Source organism: Fusarium subglutinans, assembly GCF_013396075.1.
Source record: "Fusarium subglutinans strain NRRL 66333 chromosome Unknown NRRL66333_c0000044, whole genome shotgun sequence".
Classification (NCBI taxonomy): Eukaryota; Fungi; Ascomycota; class Sordariomycetes; order Hypocreales; family Nectriaceae; genus Fusarium; species Fusarium subglutinans.
Window position 1 is genome coordinate 138,787 of NW_023502107.1, and position 19,903 is coordinate 158,689.

Genomic DNA, 19,903 nt, shown 5'->3' on the forward strand with positions numbered 1-19,903 from the left:
ATGTCTTAGATCTATTGGTCCAAATATGAATGATATCACGGAGTGCCCCTAAAGATTTCCGTGAAGGTGCAAGTGTAAATAATCTCATGAGGTCCGACATGGTAGGTGATCTTATTTGCGACGGAGAACCCAGATTCGCGAGGCATGATGATCTTGATTGAAAGGAGAATGAATGGCCTCTGAAGCTCACAGTTTCACAAACTCAATCTACTAAGTTTCTCTACCACTGAAGGCCAATTGCCCCTCCGCATACCAACGGCAGAAGCTCATGAGTAATCTGTTTCCGAACCTCGGAGACCTGATCGAGAAAATTGTCGATTCAGTCGCAGCCTCGCGTGACGTAAAAGCCCAAATCTCCTGATGTTGGTGGGGCTCTAGAATTCGGAGTCACAATTCCAGTACTTGAGTGCGATACCTACAAATTGCGGATTGCGAATGCGGCTTTCGTAGCCCAGGCACGGCACGGGACACGTGGGAAAGGCTCCGCAGTGGATCAAAGGAACTCAATTTCCAGGGCTGTCACGTTCTAAGTTACTCGGTATAACTACGCGATTGCAACGCTGCAACTGTCGCTTTTGGGTTATATTGCTTTTTGAATCCTTCAATTGTTACCCTTCGAAATGCAGAGATCACCAGCTTTGTATCTCTAACATTGGTGCGCGTAGAAATACAAATGCCTCTCGCTGTTTACAGAAGCAAACGCGGATAATTCGGGATATTTCTAGCCCTGTAATTGGGGTCAAACAGCAGACATACTGTAGCACATCCTTTGGGGTCTTTGGGGGTTGTGTCACCTTCTCCATAGGGCACCCGGAGGTCAGATATGCTTACTCCCCAAGACCCATTGGTGGACGTCAGCGTCTGTTAGCGGCTCAGCATTGGAACTGGAACCCATCACTACAACGTCAAAAAAGAATCGGCTCACTCTTTTGCGGAATGGTAAGACGTTTCCACTGCGGGGATTGAGCAAGGCACATGGCACAGTAAAATAAGAGACACGAGACTGGCCTGAATGGTTTCTACAGTGGGCGTAGACCCCACGGGGTCACCTGGCTCTGCCGCATCTCCGCGGATAAAGGTACATCGTAGCGCGGCTCACAGTAACTGACAGGCCCACGACTTTACACCATCACCATCTCCGGTAGTTTGGGTCCGTTTTAGAGTTTGACTGAATATGATCTGATCAGAAGCAATATCCAGAACCGGTTGATGCTCCGTGGCACCACGGAATAATCATTATGGGCTGACGGACGCTTCTTTTATAAGTTGAAGCATGCCGCTGCTATATATCCAAGCTTTGACTCACCCAATTGCAATACACCATAACATACCCAATTACAGCACATACAATTACTCTACAGCAAGGCTACAATGCTATCGTCAAGCAACGTGATGCGAACTAGCATCCTCCGAACAGGAAGATTGGCCTCGCGAAACACAGCACTTCTCGCACGCTCAGCAACAGCTCAGATTCAAACAACACGTCGAAACTTTTCTTCCAGTCAACGAACACTCTGCGCAAGCTGTGCAACTTCAGGAGGACAGTCATGCGCCCGGCATAGCCCTAACAGTCGCGCTAGCGCCGGAAACATCACCACAAGCTTCAGTGCTAACAGTAGCCTCGGCAAGACTGCCACTTACGCTACAGCTGCTAGCCCCGTCATTCCTAATGAACAGTGGGCACAGGTTTTGGAAGAACGAGGTGGAGGTAAGCTAAAATCTACGATGGGACAAAGGAAAGATTCTGACGAAAACAGCTGTCCAATATAAAAAGATCCCTGTTCCAACGCCAGGCTCCGATGAGGTCCTGATCAACGTCAAGTATAGTGGAGTCTGCCACACAGATCTTCACGCCGTCAATGGCGACTGGCCACTTGAATCCAAGATGCCCCTTGTTGGCGGTCACGAAGGTGCCGGTATTGTAGTAGCACGAGGAGAACTCGTCAAAGACGTTGAAATCGGTGACCATGTTGGCCTCAAGTGGCTGCATGGCTCCTGCATGAGCTGTGAGCAGTGTCGACAATCTAACGAGTCACTTTGCTCAAAGGCTTCTCTATCAGGATATACTGTCGATGGTTCGTTCCAGCAGTACGCTGTAGGAAAAGCTGCACACGTTGCACGAATTCCCAAGGACTGTGATCTCGCTGGTGTAGCACCTATTCTGTGTGCTGGACTTACAGTCTACAAGGCTCTCAAGTCCTCTGGCGCTCGACCAGGACAAAGTATCGTTATTGCTGGCGCTGGAGGCGGTCTTGGCAGCTACGCTATTCAATATGCCAAGGCCATGGGTCTACGAGTAACTGCTCTTGATGGAGGAGACGAGAAGCGCAAGGTCTGCACTGAGCTTGGTGCTGATGTCTTTGTTGACTTCAAGACATCGACAGACATTGTTGGCGAGATCAAGAACGCTACAGGTGGCCTCGGCCCCGATGCTGTTCTGCTTCTTGCAGCCAGTGAGAAACCATTCCAACAGGCTAGTCAGTATGTCAAGAGCAAGGGCACGATAGTCTGTGTTGGGTTACCAGCCAATGCCTTCATCAAGGCTCCTGTTTTCGACACTGTCGTTCGGTAAGTGGGACAAGCCATCTTTGCAAGATAAGCCCTAATATGGTGCAATAGTGAAATCAACATCAAGGGCAGCTACGTCGGTAACCGACAGGACACTGCTGAAGCCATTGAATTTTACAGACAAGGTCTCATCAAGGCACCATACAAGTAAGTACATCCACCTTGTTCAATCATGAACAAGACTAACATGGAATCTAGGATTGTCGGATTGTCAGAACTCCAGAAGGTCTACGATATGATGATTGCAGGCAATGTTACTGGCCGTTATGTGGTGGACACCAGCAAATGAGAACTATAAATGTTTTTTGATATTATGGGAGGTTTACTGAAAGCGTTCTTGAAATTGCTTGCGGAATACGCATTATACCACGGAGGACATGTGTGTAACACGAGAGGAGTGAGAATTCCTTAACTATTCAGAATCTCTGTGTAAAAATATATAATTACAAACAGATCAAAAAGAAACTCCGGTACAGGGAATCGAACCCTGGGCTCCGCGGTACTGATCCCTCAGCTGAAGATGAGAGCGCGAAATGTTAGCCACTACACCATACCGGATGATAAGGCTTGTGATTATACTCCGGACGTCACAGCATGGTCCCAAGTTGCTCACGGATAGCATCAACACAGAGAGTAGGGACCAGAAGCTAAACTTCAGTAGGGACTCAGGCTATTGGAGCGCCTGGATAAAGTGAACAACTTGTCGATCCCCTCTTTAAGCATGAGGATCAAGCTTAAATCATGTAGCCGCCCCTCACATACCCCGCGGTTCGCTCTCAGCGAGGTAACCTTAGAGTAGCCGAGCAAATAGCAAGCAGTATATGTCACTTGTTATAGGGAGACCTGCATGAACATCGGATCATATGCTGCACGATATACGAGGGCTCCGTAATATAGGCAATTTATCCTGGAGACCGACTCCTTTTATGGAAATGATCGGTGACATAGCAGCATATAAGAAAGCATGAAAATCAACTGCCATAACGATAGAAAAAAGCGGCTCTCTTACTCGTATCTCTGAAAGAAAGGTTCTTTGACTTACAATGTTTATCTTGTCGGTACTCACTTCGGTTCTCTGGTTATGCTCAGGCTTTGTTCTTGGGTTCACCAATCCTATACGAACAGGAAGTGACCCTCAAATAGTCTATCAAGATGGAATGTGAGACTCGTCTCTAGCCAGTGCTTGAGTATTCCATGATTAACATGCTCCCAGGTACTACCTAACCTCGACAACATGGACCAACGTCAGCATCACCAAGGCCCCGACCATCGAAGGCCTCAAGACTGCCGAGTCCCAGCTTATCTGGTCTGACAGGTCCAATGCTACCAGGGCGTGCAACTTTTGGGCCCCAGAGATGCACAAAGTTGATGATACTTGGTATGTGTACTTCTCCGCAAGTATATGTGACGAGGGCAATTGGGATGTTATGCTACCAACTTTGAGAGTATATGTTCTCAAAGGTGGCAAGGAGAATCCGTTATCGGCGGATTATGAGATGCTGGATGCAATCATTCCTCCTAATTTCAATGCTGGAATGCTCGATGCGGTAAGCTAAGCCATGATCTTGCCATCTTGGAAAGGTCTGTGACTTACGTTGGCTTCAGACGATCTTTGAAATTGAAGGAACCGAGTATTTCCTTGTAAGTATAATACAGCCCTTCCTACTACCCCGCCCTAATATACTACCAGTTCTCTTCTGTCGAAGGACCCAAGAGCCCTGACGGTGCCTCTCTATGGATCGCCAAACTTCTATCACCAACAACATGCGGCAACGCCACAATGATCGCACACCCAGAGTTCGAATGGGAAAAGTCCGATTCGCACGTTCTCGAAGGACCTTATGGAATCATCTCCCCAGGTGGAACAACTTACGTGGTCTACGCTGCTGACTCCTGCAACACACCCGCCTACAAGCTCGGCGCCATGAAATTCACAACAGGTTCTGATCCGCTTAGCCCAGACTCTTGGGCCAAGTTACCCAATCCTATTTTCGAGACCAAGAATGGACTTTACGGACCTGCACATAACGCATTCTTCAAGAGTCCTGATGGTACAGAGGATTGGAATGTCTTTCATGCTAATCTCAACGCGGAAGATCGTTGTGGTCCCTCTAGAAAGACGTTTATTCAGCCGCTTAGTTGGAAAGATGATATGATTGATCTGGGTGAGCCGCTTCCTGTTGGCACAGAAATCAAGCCGCCTTCTGGGGAGTGAGCAAGATGCTTAGTAACAGATTCACATGGTTCTCATCGATCGCAATCTAGTCGTCGGAAGATTCTCCCCAAACTCTACCTCACCCAACAGAGCTCTTGCTATCAATTTTCCTACGTTCCATTGACAGTCTCCACACAGGACAATATATAGTGCTCAATGTATGTCAGGATATCAAAACAAAACTAGCAAATGATATCATAAACTTATGCTAAGTTGCCTAAGTCTTTTCATCACTTGGGATCAAGGTCCTAAGTTTTCGTTCCTCACACAGAGTGCAATCTATCCCCCCCTATTCTTAACCTCCTTCTGAACTATGGACGTTGGCTATCATAAATCATTCGATCTACCTTTGCCTTTGCTTCGACGCTATGGTCAACACCGCCCAAAGTCTTCAAGATGTCTGCCGTCTCGTCCTTGCCAGAGAGAACAGCATAGTAGAAAGGACTTTTACCTCTAAGGTCCTTCGAGTCAGAGTCCACGCCTTCAGCGCAAAGGAGAGCCTCAACGACATCACTTTTTCCCTTCTCAGCTGCATAGGAGAGAGGGGTCCGGCCTTTCACGTCCTTCTCGTCAGGCTTCACACCCCCAGCCAACAGATATTCAACGATCGCCTTTGAACCCTTTTCGCTTGCGTGATGTAGTGGAGTCATCCCAAAGGGGTCTCCTCCGCCAATGTCAACTTTTCCAGTGTCGGCCAATACCTTGAAGACCTCGAAGCGGCCAAGCCTAGCAGCTGTGTGCAGGTGGCCCATGGCCTTGAGGTATGCCACAGGATGACCTAGAGGTTGTCAGAATTTCAAGCAGTCAAAACAGAGGCACAGGACAACTGACTGGTCCAGTTAAATTCAGAAAGAGGAAGATCAACAAGGGCTTTGACGCTCTCCTTGTTTCCCTGGATGATGGCACGGTTCAGACAGTCATGCCCGATGTCAGTGTCCCTGATTTCAGCGCGATGTTCGGGCTGTCGCAGCAAGGATTGGAAAACCGCGGTGTTCCCAACTGAGCGGAATAGAGGGGGTTCATTAAGGTGCTTTTCAATAGCGGCTTGGTAGTTGGCCTCAAAAGGGTCCATGATGGCGGTCAGGTGAAAGGTGTGGTGCGAGTGAGATTGTGAAGATGGAGTCATGTGGGTAAGATGAGGAATGAATAATTGTGATCTTCGCCTGGATTCTAGAGAGCATTTATAGTTGAATAAACTATTGTTTGTTACGCTTTCTTGACCAGTGCAGCGCACGTCAGTTTATGTAGCACAACAAACAGCAATACACTACCACTTGCTTGTTTGGCAACTAACGAAAAAAAAACCCAGGCCCTCAATTCTAAGAAACAAAAGCAGTTAGGTAACTTAATGACTCTATGATAGGCTCAGTAAACCTTTTGCTATTTTCATATCTTATATCAAGGTGTGATGTTTTCCGCTCCCTATGGACTTTCTAAATACAATCTACGCGTTTTAGCTACAACTTAGCAAAAACACTATCACCAGGAAACACATCTGCTCTTATCCAACTGAAGAACAAATATAAACCACAAACTCGCTAGAGCCAAATATGGTCTGCAGCACTTGTCTCTAGTTGAGAATCCAACGTTTGCGGCTTTGCTGTAGGTCATCAGATTTTGATACCACTATTTGCACAAGCCTGACATTTCTTATCTGGGGTGTGTATGATGCTTTGTCTTAACATTTACTGATCATTGGGTATGTAGTCTTCAGTCATTAAGTACCAGCTATTGCCAGGAGAAACAGAAACAAGACGAGAACCTGAAAGTTCAGACAAATGTATGTCACTCTAGCCTCAAATTATTTTATCTATGCCTTGATGTCCGTCATGTATCTTGATCCCCCAACACGCCACTAGGACTTCTCTAAGAATATGTCACTGTTGTAGTACGCGTCTGCAGAATTGCCTTTTCAGAATCCGAATCTCCTTGACTATCCCCTGACATTGGCCGTGTGACCGAGCGTGATCCTCCGTTCTTATTATCCTGACCCCTTGATGCCTCTGCTTTGGTGACAGTCTGCAATGGATACATCGGCCCATCGTCAAACCGTTCATAATGGTCATGTCTGGGCAGACCGCCAGTGGAGATTGCTCCAATGGTTGGTGGTGCGCTTGGGTTTGACATGCCTGCTTTTGACGCTCCGTATGAGGAGCCGAGAATCCTTGGAGAGATGTGTTTGATGAATGGTTTGACTGTTGTGAGAGTTGCGCAAATGATGGAGAGATTGGCTTCGGCGAAGCTGGGCTGGTTAGATAAAACGTTTGATAGGAAGAGGTGACTTACATCCAAAGAAGAACAGGTCCACCGCCCCAGGATTGGTCGACGTTGCCCATGGACCGAATCAACGCAATCAGTCTCATGATTGATGTGAAGACAGTACTGCTTGTTGTTAGCCTGTCCTTGTTTCCTGTGTAACCTTTGCTTACACTCCACCAACACCAAAGAAGCAAATCAACCCAATCTTTTGCCTTCTCGAAATCTGCAGTGGTATAACAACGGGTATCGGCACCGCAAGCACCATAGCATCTGTAATCGCACCCATGATAGCTGTAGCCTGGTAAACCGCTGGTCGATCGATACACTTCTTATCGGTGATTGTAATGTCCCAGCCTGCTCTTACAGGTTTGCACGGGAAGATTGTCGTAAACGTGATCGCAATCGAGGACCCAATCACCACAAACGAAGTAGCCCAGATTGTGAAATGAAACCACTTTTGTGGTGCAAGCCGACGGTAGACGAGAAGCAAAGCCATCTTTGCGCCGCATTGGACGGGGTTGTAGAGGATTGGTAGGAGGTAGAGGGCTCGTGCGAACTGGGCGAACTTGGTTATTGGCATCTCCCATCCGTGGGTGCCCATTATGCCGCGGATAAAGTCCCCTAGACGCTCGAGCACGTTAGTCTGGTAGATGTGAGGGTGTCTTGAGCACTGACTTAGTATCAGGGTCTGAAGTACTACAGAAAACACCTGGATCGGTCAGTTTTGTCGATGCAAGACATGAAGTCTCGGGTGATGTTGCTCACATATGCTACCCCTAAACATGCTTCAAAAACATTAGCAAAAGCGCACAAAATAAGGGGGTCAACGTGGCTTACCATCCTCTATCCGTATTGTCTTATGTATAAAACTTCTAACATATACTCTCTGTGCAATGAACAAGACGGTCAAGAAATTCCCAATGCCATAAAGCCAGTATGCTGCAGTGACACTGTTCCGTTGCGGGTTATCAAAGTCGACCTTGTAGCCTTCGGGTGGTGGTATCGCGACGGGAACGCCATTAACGACAGCAGCCATTGCGAGAGATGAACCAACTAACAAAGAAGCACGTAGCAAGAAGATGTCAATGCGAAATCACATGCAGGAACGAAGAGCGAAAAATATCAGATTCGTAGAAATACACAGCCTCTACGTTCATTCAATTAACTTAGTACCTGCATGCATATTACTGCATCCTATATCGGATATATGGCCCACTCCTGAGGAGAGAAAAAAGAAACGATTGTAAGGATTAAGAACCTTGGACGTCGGTTAGAAGAGATCAGCATCTTTCATACACAGTCAAAACTCTATTTCTGTGGATGTTACTCTGAGTCAGTGGACGTTGACATATATACCCCTGTTCGATAGCTTCCAAGCCTTCCGTGATGCGGACGGCTGTTGAAACGGCATTCCGAGCTCTCGGTGCCCGCGGATGCGCTAGGGATAGCCCGCTGATGCTATTCGCATACGAAAATATGATCTGACAGTTGAAATTTGGTTGTACGATTATATGATTGCTCGAGGACAGGTCAATGAGAAGCTTGAGGAACCCAGAAGAAGTAACCATATATCAGCACTTTTTCTTCAAGTGTACAAGGATATTCATATATGTCAGCCTGCAGAATACCCTTGGCAGTTACGGGGGAGCAGGGTTATCGAAGCCGAATTCAACGAAGGATTCATGGTGCGGATCCGAGACCTTAGCTTCGGAGTGTACTAAAATTCCGACCAGAATATTCAGGCCCAACTTCGATACGTAGCTTCACAATTTCAAGTTTTCGTAATTGGGCTCTAACATGACTATCTCGGAAGATGAAACGGGTTTCCCTAGTTCCGGACGCTATCAAACTCCCCTTCCAATAGCATGGTAGCGAGATGCCTTACCGAGGTCTTTGTTTTCGTACAGGAAGAGACCATCCCAGAACCCTTACTTTTTAGCTTCTTCAGCCCCATTAAATAGTCCTGTTAAGCATGATGCAAGTGTCAGGAGAATGTAACGTCAAAGGATTCCTCATACCAAAGGAGCAAATGATTTACGAAACAGGACCAGATACCAGGGCCCTGGGTATCTGTCTATTCCCCATGGAGAACAACAGGACTCCGACAGTCTATCAGCTTCAGTCACATACATAGACAGCCTTGATTATGTGCCCCTCGGAAGCGTCAGAAACCCAAATCCCTCTCGTTTTTTCTCTACCCACAAGCATCCAATCATGACTACCCTTACTCCTCAACCGTCGATCCCTCAGGCTGAAAGCCTCATTGCAGCTGGTCTCGAAGTTCGGATCCTCACGCCTACGGATGCCGAGTTCTCAGCTCGCCAAGAATCATACTGGTCCAACAGCGCCAAGATAAAGCCCGCTTGTATCGTCCAGCCTCGTACCCCTGAAGAAGTCGCTTCCGTTGTGAAGGCTCTTGTTTCTGCTGGCCAGAAGTTTGCTGTTCGCAGTGGTGGACATACAAACTGGGCTGGGTCGAACAATATTGAGGGTGGTGTTACTATTGATCTTGTTCATTTGAACCATGTGTCTTTTGATGCTGCTACTGAAACAGCTGATATTGGACCTGGCTGTCGATGGCGAGAGGTTTATGCTGAGTTGAGCAAGCATGGCCGTGCTGTTGCAGGTGGTCGTGAGGGTAATGTTGGTGTTGCAGGTCTTCTTCTTGGAGGCGGCAATGCTTTCTTCACAGCTCGACAAGGCTTTGGATGTGACAACGTTGTGTCGTACCAAGTTGTCCTTGCCAACGGCGATGTCATCACCGCCGATGAGAAGAACAACACCGACTTGTACCGCGTACTGAAAGGTGGATCAAACAACTTTGGTATCGTCACCAGTTTCACTATGAAAGCTATCAAGTCTGATAAGGTCTGGGGTGGAATGACTTTCTTCCCTAAGCAGGTTATCCCTGGTGCCATCGAGGCTCTCTCTGCTTTCACGGATAACGTTCCCAATGATATTCACAGCAACCTCGTCACCATCTTTACGCATATGCCTGATTTCAAGGATGTCGTTGTCGCTACTCTGTATGCCAACATGGAAGGCATCGAGAAGCCTCCAGCATATGAGAAGTGGCTAGCTCTTCCCGAGATCATGAGCACTGTCAAGAACACTACTCTAACCGAAATGGCTTTCGAGTACAATATTCCCGCGAATTTCTAGTAAGCCAACTGATGTGTCTCGTCGCTTTTCAAGCTAACCTTATAGTGACACCTGGTTCACATGTTGCTTCAAGAACGATACCCGAATCATCACCAAAGCCTCAGAGCTTCACGATAAGCTGGTCGAAGAACTCAAGGCTTTCATCCCTGATGGTAACTTCATCACTCAATGTCTCTTCCAACCTCTTCCTACACTCTTCGGCCAACGCGGCGTTGAAGCAGGCGGCAACATCATGGGTATGGACCGTCATAAGACGAACGGCATTTTGTTCCTCGCTGTTGTTATGGCACAAACTCCTGAACAGGAAGCTTTCGCACGACCAAAAGTCCAGGCTTGGATTAAGGACGTGCAAGAGTTTGCTGCTACTATCGAGGGGGGTAACCTTGAGTGGACTTATTTGAATTATGCGGATAAGAGTCAGGATCCTCTTGGTAGTTATGGTGCTGAGAATATCAAGAAGATGAAGGATGCAGCGGCCAAGTATGATCCTGAGCAGGTTTTCCAGAAGCTGGTGCCTGGAGGTTTCAAAATTTCGGATGTCAAGGATCAGTAAACAGAGCATCCATGGCGGATGATGGATAGTTGAGTACATGATATTTGCGACAAACATCTAACCAATACATTACAATCTAATCGTGACATTCGAATCAAAATTATTTATATGCATGCGATGATAAAACACACGTGGATGTAGACCTATTCTCAAAACTTTATCGTCCAAGATGCATGCTCTCGCCAGAATGTGCTTTAATGAGGCTAGCAGCGGACACAGCAGGTACAGGGTATCTTCTGTCAGACATTACAGGCTTGCATAAGGCACCAGAATAACGTGTGCCATAGCCGTGTCTCACATGCGTAATTTCAGTCCCGGTAAGAGTGAAGGCATGTGTTCTAGGAATGGTTTGGAGCCATTGACCCGAGATCATTGTGTAATAAATTGCTTATGATGTCCCATTCAATTACTTGTAGCGCTTCAATAAGTCTAAAGAGTTAATCGTTCCGTGTATCACTGCTAGCACGAATGCATTGGTGAGATTGACTAATAGAGGCTTGTGATTGTCGTACAATAGGAGGTGCTAACAATACACGGGTAATATCTCCGGTTCCTAAGAGGTCGGGCGTCGGCGGCGCCGGCCTATTTCCGTTGATTGACCAGTAGAAGCTGAGTGCTGGAAAACAAGCTTATGGGCAGTAAGCTTAAAACCCAAACCCACTAAGCTGCATACCCACTTACGGTCTGTGCAATGAGAGTGGCAGACAGGCAGCACCTTTTAATAATGACGACTGGCGTATTGCGTGATTTCAGGAATTTACACGATCTGCAGTGATTCTGAGCAACCCACCGCCACAGCGTCATGTTGGAACAAGACCTGCCTGCTGGAGAACAAGATGGATGCACCAGAAAGGCATTTGCTTCAGCAGAGACGATGGAGTCAATCTATCAATCGCTCTGCCACACCGGTCGAGCACATTGCTACAGTTCTTATCATCTCGAGCATGGCTGGGGACGCCGTGTCCGAGGTGAGGGCATCTCCGCAGCCCCAGGACCAGGACCAAGACCAAGACCAATCAGCACAGATGCCGTTTGAATGGTGGTATCGTTGATCGCCAAGGGCATTCCCTGTTGCGAGGTACCCGACGCCTCATCATGCATCGTCGGGGAGTTCGCTCACTGCAGATCGGCCTTACTTGTGTTAGTGTCCAAGTTCTGGTACTACCGTTGCTGCCTCTCTTCCATGGACGGGTACTTTACTCCAGCCGTTTCTTTACTTTTGAGTGATTATTCTCGTCGTTCTCTTCTCTCTCATCCTGCATACTCCACTGTAGCATTGCATTCTGCTTGTATTGAGCATTCCCATCAGCGATAGCGCGTACATCATCATGGACAAGACATCTACGCTAGAAGACTCTGAGCTTCAAACCTCCCGCACGCCAAGCAGACGGCCTTGGCTCGCATCAGCCTTTGGAGGGCCCAACGTCACAATTGGCCCGCGAATCGAACCCCTCGCCGAGCACTTGGCGCATGTGTCCGAAAGCGAAAGCACCGCAGCTGAAGATCTCGTCGACAAGCAAGTCGCTTCCGAAGCGGGAAATGCTATTCAGTACAGGACATGTTCTTGGCAAAAGACTGCAGGGCTGCTCTTTAGCGAGTACATTGTGCTCTCTATCATGAGCTTCCCTTGGTCGTATAGTCTTCTGGGTCTAGTGCCTGGGTTGATCTTGACGGCTGTCATAGCTGGGCTTGTTCTGTACACGAGTCTTGTGCTTTGGGAGTTTTGTCTGCGACATCCGGAGGTTAGAGATGTATGCGACATCGGGCAGATGATCTGGTGGAATAAGAGATGGGCGTGGTGGTGGACAGCAGCCATGTTTGTCCTGAACAATACCTTCATTCAAGCTTTGCATGTCTTGGTTGGTGCAATCTACCTCAACACAATGACCGAGGCCGACTCCATATCAGGCTGCAGAACCGTGGCATTCGCTGCAGTAGTCACGGTAATCAGCTGGATCGGGTCGCTTCCTCGCACCTTTAGCATGCTGTCAAAGCTTGGCTTTGCCTCGACGTTTTTTACATTCATTTCCGTCATCCTGGCAACGGCATTTGCAGGCGCTCAGGGCAATCCCGCTGGTTATCCTGAGATGGGGGAACCAATAATCTCAATCTGGACACCAAAGACCACGACACTTGTTACTGGCATGTCAGCTTTCATGAACATGAGTTATACATTCATCGGTCAGACCACAATTCCCAGCTTTATTGCTGAGATGCGTGATCCAAGGTAAGTTGCTGTGCCATTCGATGCACCATGATGATTCTGACAAAAGAACAGAGATTTCCCCAAAGCATTGTGGGCTTGCACCATGGCCGAGATTGTCACATTCAGCGTTGTCGGGTCTGTCATCTACGTTTACACGGGCAACCAGTACATGGTCACACCAGCCTTCGGTGTCCTCACTGATACCTACAAGAAGGTCTCGTATTCTTTCATGGTCCCAACCATTATTTTTGTCGGATGCCTGTATGCAAGTGTCACAGGCCGATTTGTCTTCTTCAGAATGTTCAAGGACTCCAAGCATCTCACATCACACACCCTCAAGGGCTGGTTCTGGTGGGGGTTAGTGTTGCTGATCAGCTGGGCCGCCTCATTCTTTATCGCTGAGATTATTCCATTCTTCTCTTCGTGTAAGTATTCACCCTCAGACTTATCAAGCAGTGCTAACGCATTCTCAGTGCTGTCAGTCATGTCGTCGCTATTTAACTGCTGGTTCGGCTTCATCTTCTGGGCTCTGGCCTACTTCCGCATGCGCAATGCAGATCGTAAGGTTGGAAGGAGACGAAATCCCATTCTTGACGCTCTTTCAGTGGCCCTCAATGTTGTCATCATGTTGACTGGTGTTCTGTATCTCACGCTGGGAACATACGTCAGTGTGCAGGGTATCATAGATCAGTTCCGTGCAGGACAAGTGAGCAGTGTCTTTTCATGCAAAAGTAATGGGCTTTGAGGGCATTCGGAGTATTAATATGGCGCTTTGGTTTGGTTTAGCAATTATAGACAATAGACGGGCATATGAAGTTGACGATAGGTGATTGTTGATTGTAGAAGACTCACCTGTATGGCTGCTGTGTCACTTTGACGGCTCCCTAGTAGTCAATCAACTTCACAAGAGACTAGTTATTGAACGAGACCTGAATGAGAGACGCGGACGTCTAATACATACTATCGAGGTCAATCTTTTGGCGACAGAAAGTTTTGATCTGTTCTTCTATCACTCTTCTACCTCATGGAGACATTTCCCCGCGACAGTTATTATCGGCAAGTCTATAGAATACTAGCATCAGATAGTTGATATGACCGTGATATGAAATCTCGATATATTGTCGCTGCCAATTTACCAGAGTCTTGTGCTTAGTTCAAAGGACACTGTTTAACGTATGAAGCCCTCAGCATCATCAAAGCCAGCATACCAACCTCCCTTGTCTTATTGGAGTGATAAACGGGCAAGCCATAGCTCGATTGACTTTTATCTGATGTTCAAACAGTACCCTCATCCCAATTGCTTCACTACCTCGGAAGTACACCTTATAGATGCATGATCGCTGGTTGTCGCCAGTGATGACAACACATACGGAGCACAGGGACATAAACTGAGGAAGAAAAGAGATTTGTAAATAAAAACTGCGTAAATAGTCGTCAATCTAATCTAGATTACTCCTTGAGCAGGAGTTAGTGTACTCGGGACGAGATGCCGACTTGGGATACCAGTGTCTTTAGCCCACACTGACATCACTACACAAAGAATGGGGCCCAAACGAAGCGAATCCTCAATCTCACAGGCCTCACCACTGTTACTAAAGCAAGAATAGCAGTGCAAGCAAATAAGCTCAAGTGAAATCCCCAGTGTCAAAGAATACGGAGCGGCTCCGGATCCGATGTGGATAACTGCCGATAGACGAGGCCGAGTCCCACTGGGGGGCGATGTAATTCACCGGAGGATTCTCAATTGATCACTGAAAATAATTCCATGTTCTGTGGTCCAATTAGATAAATCACTTGTACATGACAGTGGTAATCGAGTCATAGAACTCACAGTTGATGCCAAGCCATGCACACCTGCGCCCTTGGACCGAACACTAACATGACATTTGTTAATAGCGCCCAACCCCAACTGTCAATTATTGAACATGCAAATTATTAACCGATTCGGATCCTATTTCCGAGATTATAAATTGTTCTTCCTCCTCCTCCCCACTAACCTTTCCCTTAACCCATTTCAACTCTCATAGCAGTTATCTCATGTCTACTACACTCTTCACACCCTGAGGCAATAGTAAAATTGTACCCTTTTTTGTGATCTACCGTGTTTGGACACACATGACATATAACCAACACAATGCAGAGGACAGCTGCCTAAAAAACCAGCACGAAAAGCAGGTCATACCCAAAACTAACCCCGATGTCCCCCGTGGCGATGCCGTCCCGGCCCCGGACGATGCGGGCCTCGAGACCGGAGGTGTAGCGCACCCCAGCGAAGCCAGCACCGACGACAGTGAAGCGAACCTCGAATTCCCAGAGGGCGGGCTCCAAGCCTGGCTTGTAGTCTTTGGATCCTTTTGTGGAATGTTCTCGATCTACGGTCTCATCAACACTTCTGCTGTTTTTGAGTCGTACTTTTCCGAGAACCAGCTTCGTGATTACTCGTCTTCGCAGATTGGCTGGATCTTCAGTCTCTATCTCTTCCTCGTCTTTCTTGTCGGTATTCAAGTCGGACCTGTTTTTGACAAATACGGTCCCCGACTTATTGTAGCCTCTGGAGGTATACTCATCGCGACAAGTTTATTTATCCTCAGCGTTTGCGAGGAATTCTACCAGATCCTTCTTTCATACTCGGTCGTGGGCGGCCTTGGAGGCGCCCTTCTCAATTCACCGTGTTATGCATCTATTGCCCATTGGTTCGACAAGAAACGAGGTCTGGCAACTGGAGTTGCAATGACTGCAGGATCACTTGGCGGTATCATCTTTCCCATCTTTCTACAGAAACTTCTTCCCAGCGTTGGCTTTGCATGGACGACCCGTATCTTGGGCTTCATCATCCTCGGACTCACCGTTCCCGCCACGCTCTTCATGCGCTCGCGTCTCCCGCGATCAAACAAGGTGTCTTCAGTCTGGCCAGACTTGAGCATCTTCAAAGACCTAAAGTTCACATTCTCTGCTTGCGGGATCTTCTTTATGGAATGGGGACTCTTTGTCCCATTGACGTACATCGTGTCTTATGCCGGAAGACACTCTGGCGACGCCAACAGCTCTTACACGCTGATTTCGATCCTCAATGCGGGTTCATTGCTCGGTCGTTTTCTCCCCGGTCTTTTAGCCGACAAGATCGGGCGGTTTAATGTCATTCTACTGACGCTTGGGCTTTGCATAATATCGGCCTTTGCTCTGTGGTTGCCAGCGGGAGACTCCAAGGCTATGATCATCGCATTCGCTGTTGTGTTTGGTTTTGCAAGTGGTAGTAACCTGGGACTCACGCCAGTTTGCGTAGGTCAGCTCTGCGATCCTCGCGACTATGGACGATTCATCTCGACAGCTTTCATGGTAGCTAGCTTTGGAACCCTCAGCAGCTTGCCCATTGCAGGTGCCATTCTAGAGGCTGGCGGCAAGGGTGACACTGGTTGGACTGCTCTCATTGTATTTGATGGGCTGTCGTATGTGCTGGCACTCGCCTGTTTCCTTGCCGCCAGGGTGATGGCTGTCGGCTGGGGCGTCAAGAGCGTCTACTAAGGCGACTCAATTGGAAATGTCGCTCTTCCTTCCGAGATGCACACGATGAACTGAAATGTCATGCGATGCAGATTCTTCAATTGGACGAGTATGAGCGACAGGGAATGGATGGTCCGGTGATGTATTATTCCAGCCGATGATCTTTACCGGGACCGAGGTATCAACTGATTTTGTTCAGATGCCTCGTCGGAGTTGCATTGTTACCGCTCATTGCTGGGAGTGACAGAGGAATAGGAGAACGATGTCCATCTGGATACTGGTCTTGATAGCAACTGACTGTAGTCGCTCTTTAATCATAAGTAGATACAATTCACTCATTTTGAACAATTGTAAATGCAAGAACATGTTGCGTTCCCACGGGATCAGGCTGTCAATGTCCGCGATTTTTAAACGTAAACTCAAGGAGATGCAAACATTGGAGATACAAGTCCGAAGCAAAAAGAGGGTCTCAGGTCCTCATCATGTCCAATGACGCATCTTCCCGTCGTCTCGCCCTCACCGAGAACCCGCGATTAACCGTATCTCAAAACGCTCACCACGACAGATTCTCCACGCGCTCTTGTGAGTGGCTCTCCTTGACTTTTCCCACCGGATCATCTATCTCCCGCTCTCTCTCACTCGGCATACTGACTCCGAGACCACCCGTAGCGCAAGGTCAAGCACCAACTGACCTTGTGAGCAAAGTGCGTGTGTCGACCCGTTTTGGCTTAGGCCGTTGAATCCCGGCCACGGGATAATCTTGATACGAACCTCCCGAAAGCTCCTGTATCGACGGTTTTTCCCTTCCAATTCCAACACCTCAAGTTAATCCTCTAGACGTTGCACCAGACAGCGACGTTTTTCTCTCTCTCTCTCTCTTTCACTCCCTCTCCCCTCCACCCCCCGACATCATGCAGTCCTTCACCAGAGCCACTCGCGCCTCGGCGCTGCAAAATGTTGGCCGCCGAGCCTATTCTTCGTCGCAGTATGCCCAGACCATCAACAACCTGCGCATCAACGCCGACACCAAGGTCATCTACCAGGGCTTCACCGGAAAGCAGGGAACGTGAGTTGGCGCAATTCATGAAATTCGAGAGGGTATATAAAACTAACGAATGACGTAGTTTCCACGCTCAACAAGCTATCGAATACGGTACGGTCTTCGCTATATCGATGTCACGATGATACATGTGACAAAAACTGACTCTCGACAAACAGGCACAAAGGTCGTCGGTGGAACAAACCCCAAGAAGGCTGGCCAGACTCACCTCGGCCTCCCTGTCTTCAAGAACGTTGGTGAAGCCGTCAAGGAGACTGGTGCCACTGCTACTGGTCTCTTCGTCCCGTACGTCTCGTCAACCACACACTCCAACGAAAACGACTCCTAACAGTTTTCTCAGTCCTCCTCTGGCCGCCGCCGGTATCGAGGAGGCCCTCGAGGCCGAGATCCCCCTCGTTGTCTGCATCACTGAGGGTATCCCCCAGCACGGTAGGTTTTTGCAACGTCGATGGAACATTTGGAAGGTTTCTAACGTGGGACCCACTTAGACATGGTTCGCATCACCGACATGCTCAAGACCCAAAGCAAGACTCGTCTCGTCGGACCCAACTGCCCCGGTATCATTGCTCCCGAACAGTGCAAGATCGGTATCATGCCTGGCTTCATCCACAAGCGCGGCCGCATCGGTATCGTCTCTCGTTCCGGTACCCTCACCTACGAGGCCGTCAACCAGACCACCCAGGCCGGTCTTGGTCAGTCTCTCGTTGTCGGAATTGGCGGTGACCCCTTCTCCGGTACCAACTTCATCGACTGCCTCAAGGTCTTCACTGAGGACCCCGACACCGACGGTATCATCATGATTGGTGAGATTGGTGGTTCCGCCGAGGAGGATGCTGCCGAGTTCCTCAAGCAGGCCAACACTGTCAACGGCGGTAAGCCCGTTGTCAGCTTCATCGCTGGTATCTCTGCTCCTCCTGGTCGACGAATGGGTCACGCCGGTGCTATCGTTTCTGGTGGTAAGGGTGGTGCCGACACCAAGATCAAGGCTCTTGAGGACGCTGGTGTCATTGTCGAGCGCTCTCCCGCTGGTCTGGGCAAGGCTCTCTACAACGAGTTCGTCCGCCGCGATCTGCTATAATTCTATAACTAAGATACGTCTACTATTTGGTTCACCCTTGGGAGACAAGATGTGTGAGTCGGGGAGTGAGTTAGTAGAGTCCGGTTCATCGACCGAGGACTCGCTCATGGAGGGCTATTTGCATCATATTGCATGATTTCTTCGTACGTACCTGATAGAGCAAGGATGGTCTGGCTGGTGCGCAGGCTAGATTGTGGAAAGGCCTTTTGGTGTTCCTTTTCCGCAGGCGAGTGTGCCATAACCCTCAGCACGCAATGCGCCAACAATGTCACATTACACCATGAACCATCTAATGTCGAAAAGTGTTTCAAGCTATATTTGATCGTGCCGGAGTACGTACATGTGACTATGCGAGAAGTTTAGAGAAGCTTAGAGAAGGGGGCCAGTATGAACTGGTCTAAAGCTTCTCTAAAATATACTAAAATTGCCTAAGTTTATTCCTTAGGATGAAGGTCCTAAGATTTCTTGCCCTGCCTTGCAACAGAGATTTCTCAACAAATAGTTTCAAAGTTAAAAATGTAAAGGAAAAGACCTGGACCTTGATGGGTTGACCGAAAAAAAAGCTTCCATTTCAAGATAATAATACTTAAAGTTGGCCTCACAGTCTTGAGAGCGCTAGCTTTTGATGAGACCAGAGTTAATATGAGAACAAGAGAAGATAGCAAAGCTTATGATATGATGGGCTTAAGTCTATCTTCCTCCCAACTCAATGAAATCAGAGCTTTACAAAATTGATTAAGCTTTCAAGCGAGGCAGTTAAAAACACCTTTGCTGTGAACCACAGTCAGAAAAGAAAAGGCGGATTAATACCAGCTGGTCAAGGAAAGTTTTGAAGGAATAAAGTTTTTATGAAATACATATAAAGCAGCACTGTTCAGCCGCCTACTCTTCCCATCGATGCACTTATACAAACGCGTATTGAACTTGCAGTTGATCCATGACATTCTATTTTTGAACCCGACACTGCAACCCAAGAGCAACATCCCCCGCAGGACGCTAACTCTTAGCGGTCTCTCAGTGGAGTGACGTCGGCCTCCCTCTCTCAAGCTACGCCACAGCCTGACAAAAATCAGGGACCCCTCCCTCTCCATCCAATATCACCAACCGCATAGCCTGCCTTGCCTGCACAAGACACGACCTGACCTGACCTGACCTGACCTGACCTGCAGAAGGCCTATCTTACGGCCCAAAGTTATCTCTTGTCTCCTCACTCGATCCAACTATTCTCCTTTTTCTAATCCAATTCGTTATTCAATATCCTCAACTCTTCCATCACCGCTTCTTCCACGAGTTTCACCATC

General features: G+C 48.1%; 8 protein-coding genes across 8 annotated transcripts; 6 read left to right on the forward strand and 2 right to left on the reverse strand.

The window, feature by feature from the left end:
* Positions 1-1,371: 1,371 nt before the first annotated feature.
* FSUBG_4893 (alcohol dehydrogenase) lies at positions 1,372-2,857 on the forward strand (the record flags this gene model as incomplete). The annotated part of the gene is made up of 4 exons (XM_036682930.1): positions 1,372-1,708; positions 1,758-2,568; positions 2,620-2,715; positions 2,767-2,857. The coding sequence occupies 4 exons, from the start codon at positions 1,372-1,374 to the stop codon at positions 2,855-2,857; spliced, it is 1,335 nt and encodes a 444-aa protein (XP_036539579.1).
* Positions 2,858-3,611: 754 nt separating this feature from the next.
* Positions 3,612-4,783, forward strand: FSUBG_4894 (alpha-L-arabinofuranosidase II precursor; the record flags this gene model as incomplete). The annotated part of the gene is made up of 4 exons (XM_036682931.1): positions 3,612-3,727; positions 3,782-4,115; positions 4,174-4,209; positions 4,259-4,783. The coding sequence occupies 4 exons, from the start codon at positions 3,612-3,614 to the stop codon at positions 4,781-4,783; spliced, it is 1,011 nt and encodes a 336-aa protein (XP_036539580.1).
* Positions 4,784-5,094: 311 nt separating this feature from the next.
* On the reverse strand, positions 5,095-5,855 carry FSUBG_4895 (ankyrin repeat PH and SEC7 domain protein; the record flags this gene model as incomplete). Its single annotated transcript, XM_036682932.1, has 2 exons — positions 5,095-5,561; positions 5,615-5,855. The coding sequence occupies 2 exons, from the start codon at positions 5,853-5,855 to the stop codon at positions 5,095-5,097; spliced, it is 708 nt and encodes a 235-aa protein (XP_036539581.1).
* Positions 5,856-6,649: 794 nt separating this feature from the next.
* FSUBG_4896 (uncharacterized protein) lies at positions 6,650-8,078 on the reverse strand (the record flags this gene model as incomplete). Its single annotated transcript, XM_036682933.1, has 4 exons — positions 6,650-7,025; positions 7,070-7,165; positions 7,213-7,685; positions 7,926-8,078. The coding sequence occupies 4 exons, from the start codon at positions 8,076-8,078 to the stop codon at positions 6,650-6,652; spliced, it is 1,098 nt and encodes a 365-aa protein (XP_036539582.1).
* A 1,178-nt stretch (positions 8,079-9,256) lies between these two features.
* FSUBG_4897 (6-hydroxy-D-nicotine oxidase) lies at positions 9,257-10,757 on the forward strand (the record flags this gene model as incomplete). Its single annotated transcript, XM_036682934.1, has 2 exons — positions 9,257-10,203; positions 10,250-10,757. 2 exons carry the CDS (start codon positions 9,257-9,259, stop codon positions 10,755-10,757), a joined length of 1,455 nt encoding a protein of 484 aa, XP_036539583.1.
* A 1,328-nt stretch (positions 10,758-12,085) lies between these two features.
* On the forward strand, positions 12,086-13,708 carry FSUBG_4898 (neutral amino acid permease; the record flags this gene model as incomplete). Its single annotated transcript, XM_036682935.1, has 3 exons — positions 12,086-12,984; positions 13,036-13,388; positions 13,437-13,708. 3 exons carry the CDS (start codon positions 12,086-12,088, stop codon positions 13,706-13,708), a joined length of 1,524 nt encoding a protein of 507 aa, XP_036539584.1.
* A 1,370-nt stretch (positions 13,709-15,078) lies between these two features.
* Positions 15,079-16,485, forward strand: FSUBG_4899 (riboflavin transporter MCH5; the record flags this gene model as incomplete). Its single annotated transcript, XM_036682936.1, has 1 exon — positions 15,079-16,485. One exon carries the CDS (start codon positions 15,079-15,081, stop codon positions 16,483-16,485), a length of 1,407 nt encoding a protein of 468 aa, XP_036539585.1.
* An 890-nt stretch (positions 16,486-17,375) lies between these two features.
* On the forward strand, positions 17,376-18,602 carry FSUBG_4900 (succinyl ligase; the record flags this gene model as incomplete). Its single annotated transcript, XM_036682939.1, has 5 exons — positions 17,376-17,530; positions 17,589-17,617; positions 17,683-17,809; positions 17,856-17,953; positions 18,013-18,602. 5 exons carry the CDS (start codon positions 17,376-17,378, stop codon positions 18,600-18,602), a joined length of 999 nt encoding a protein of 332 aa, XP_036539586.1.
* Positions 18,603-19,903: the final 1,301 nt, after the last annotated feature.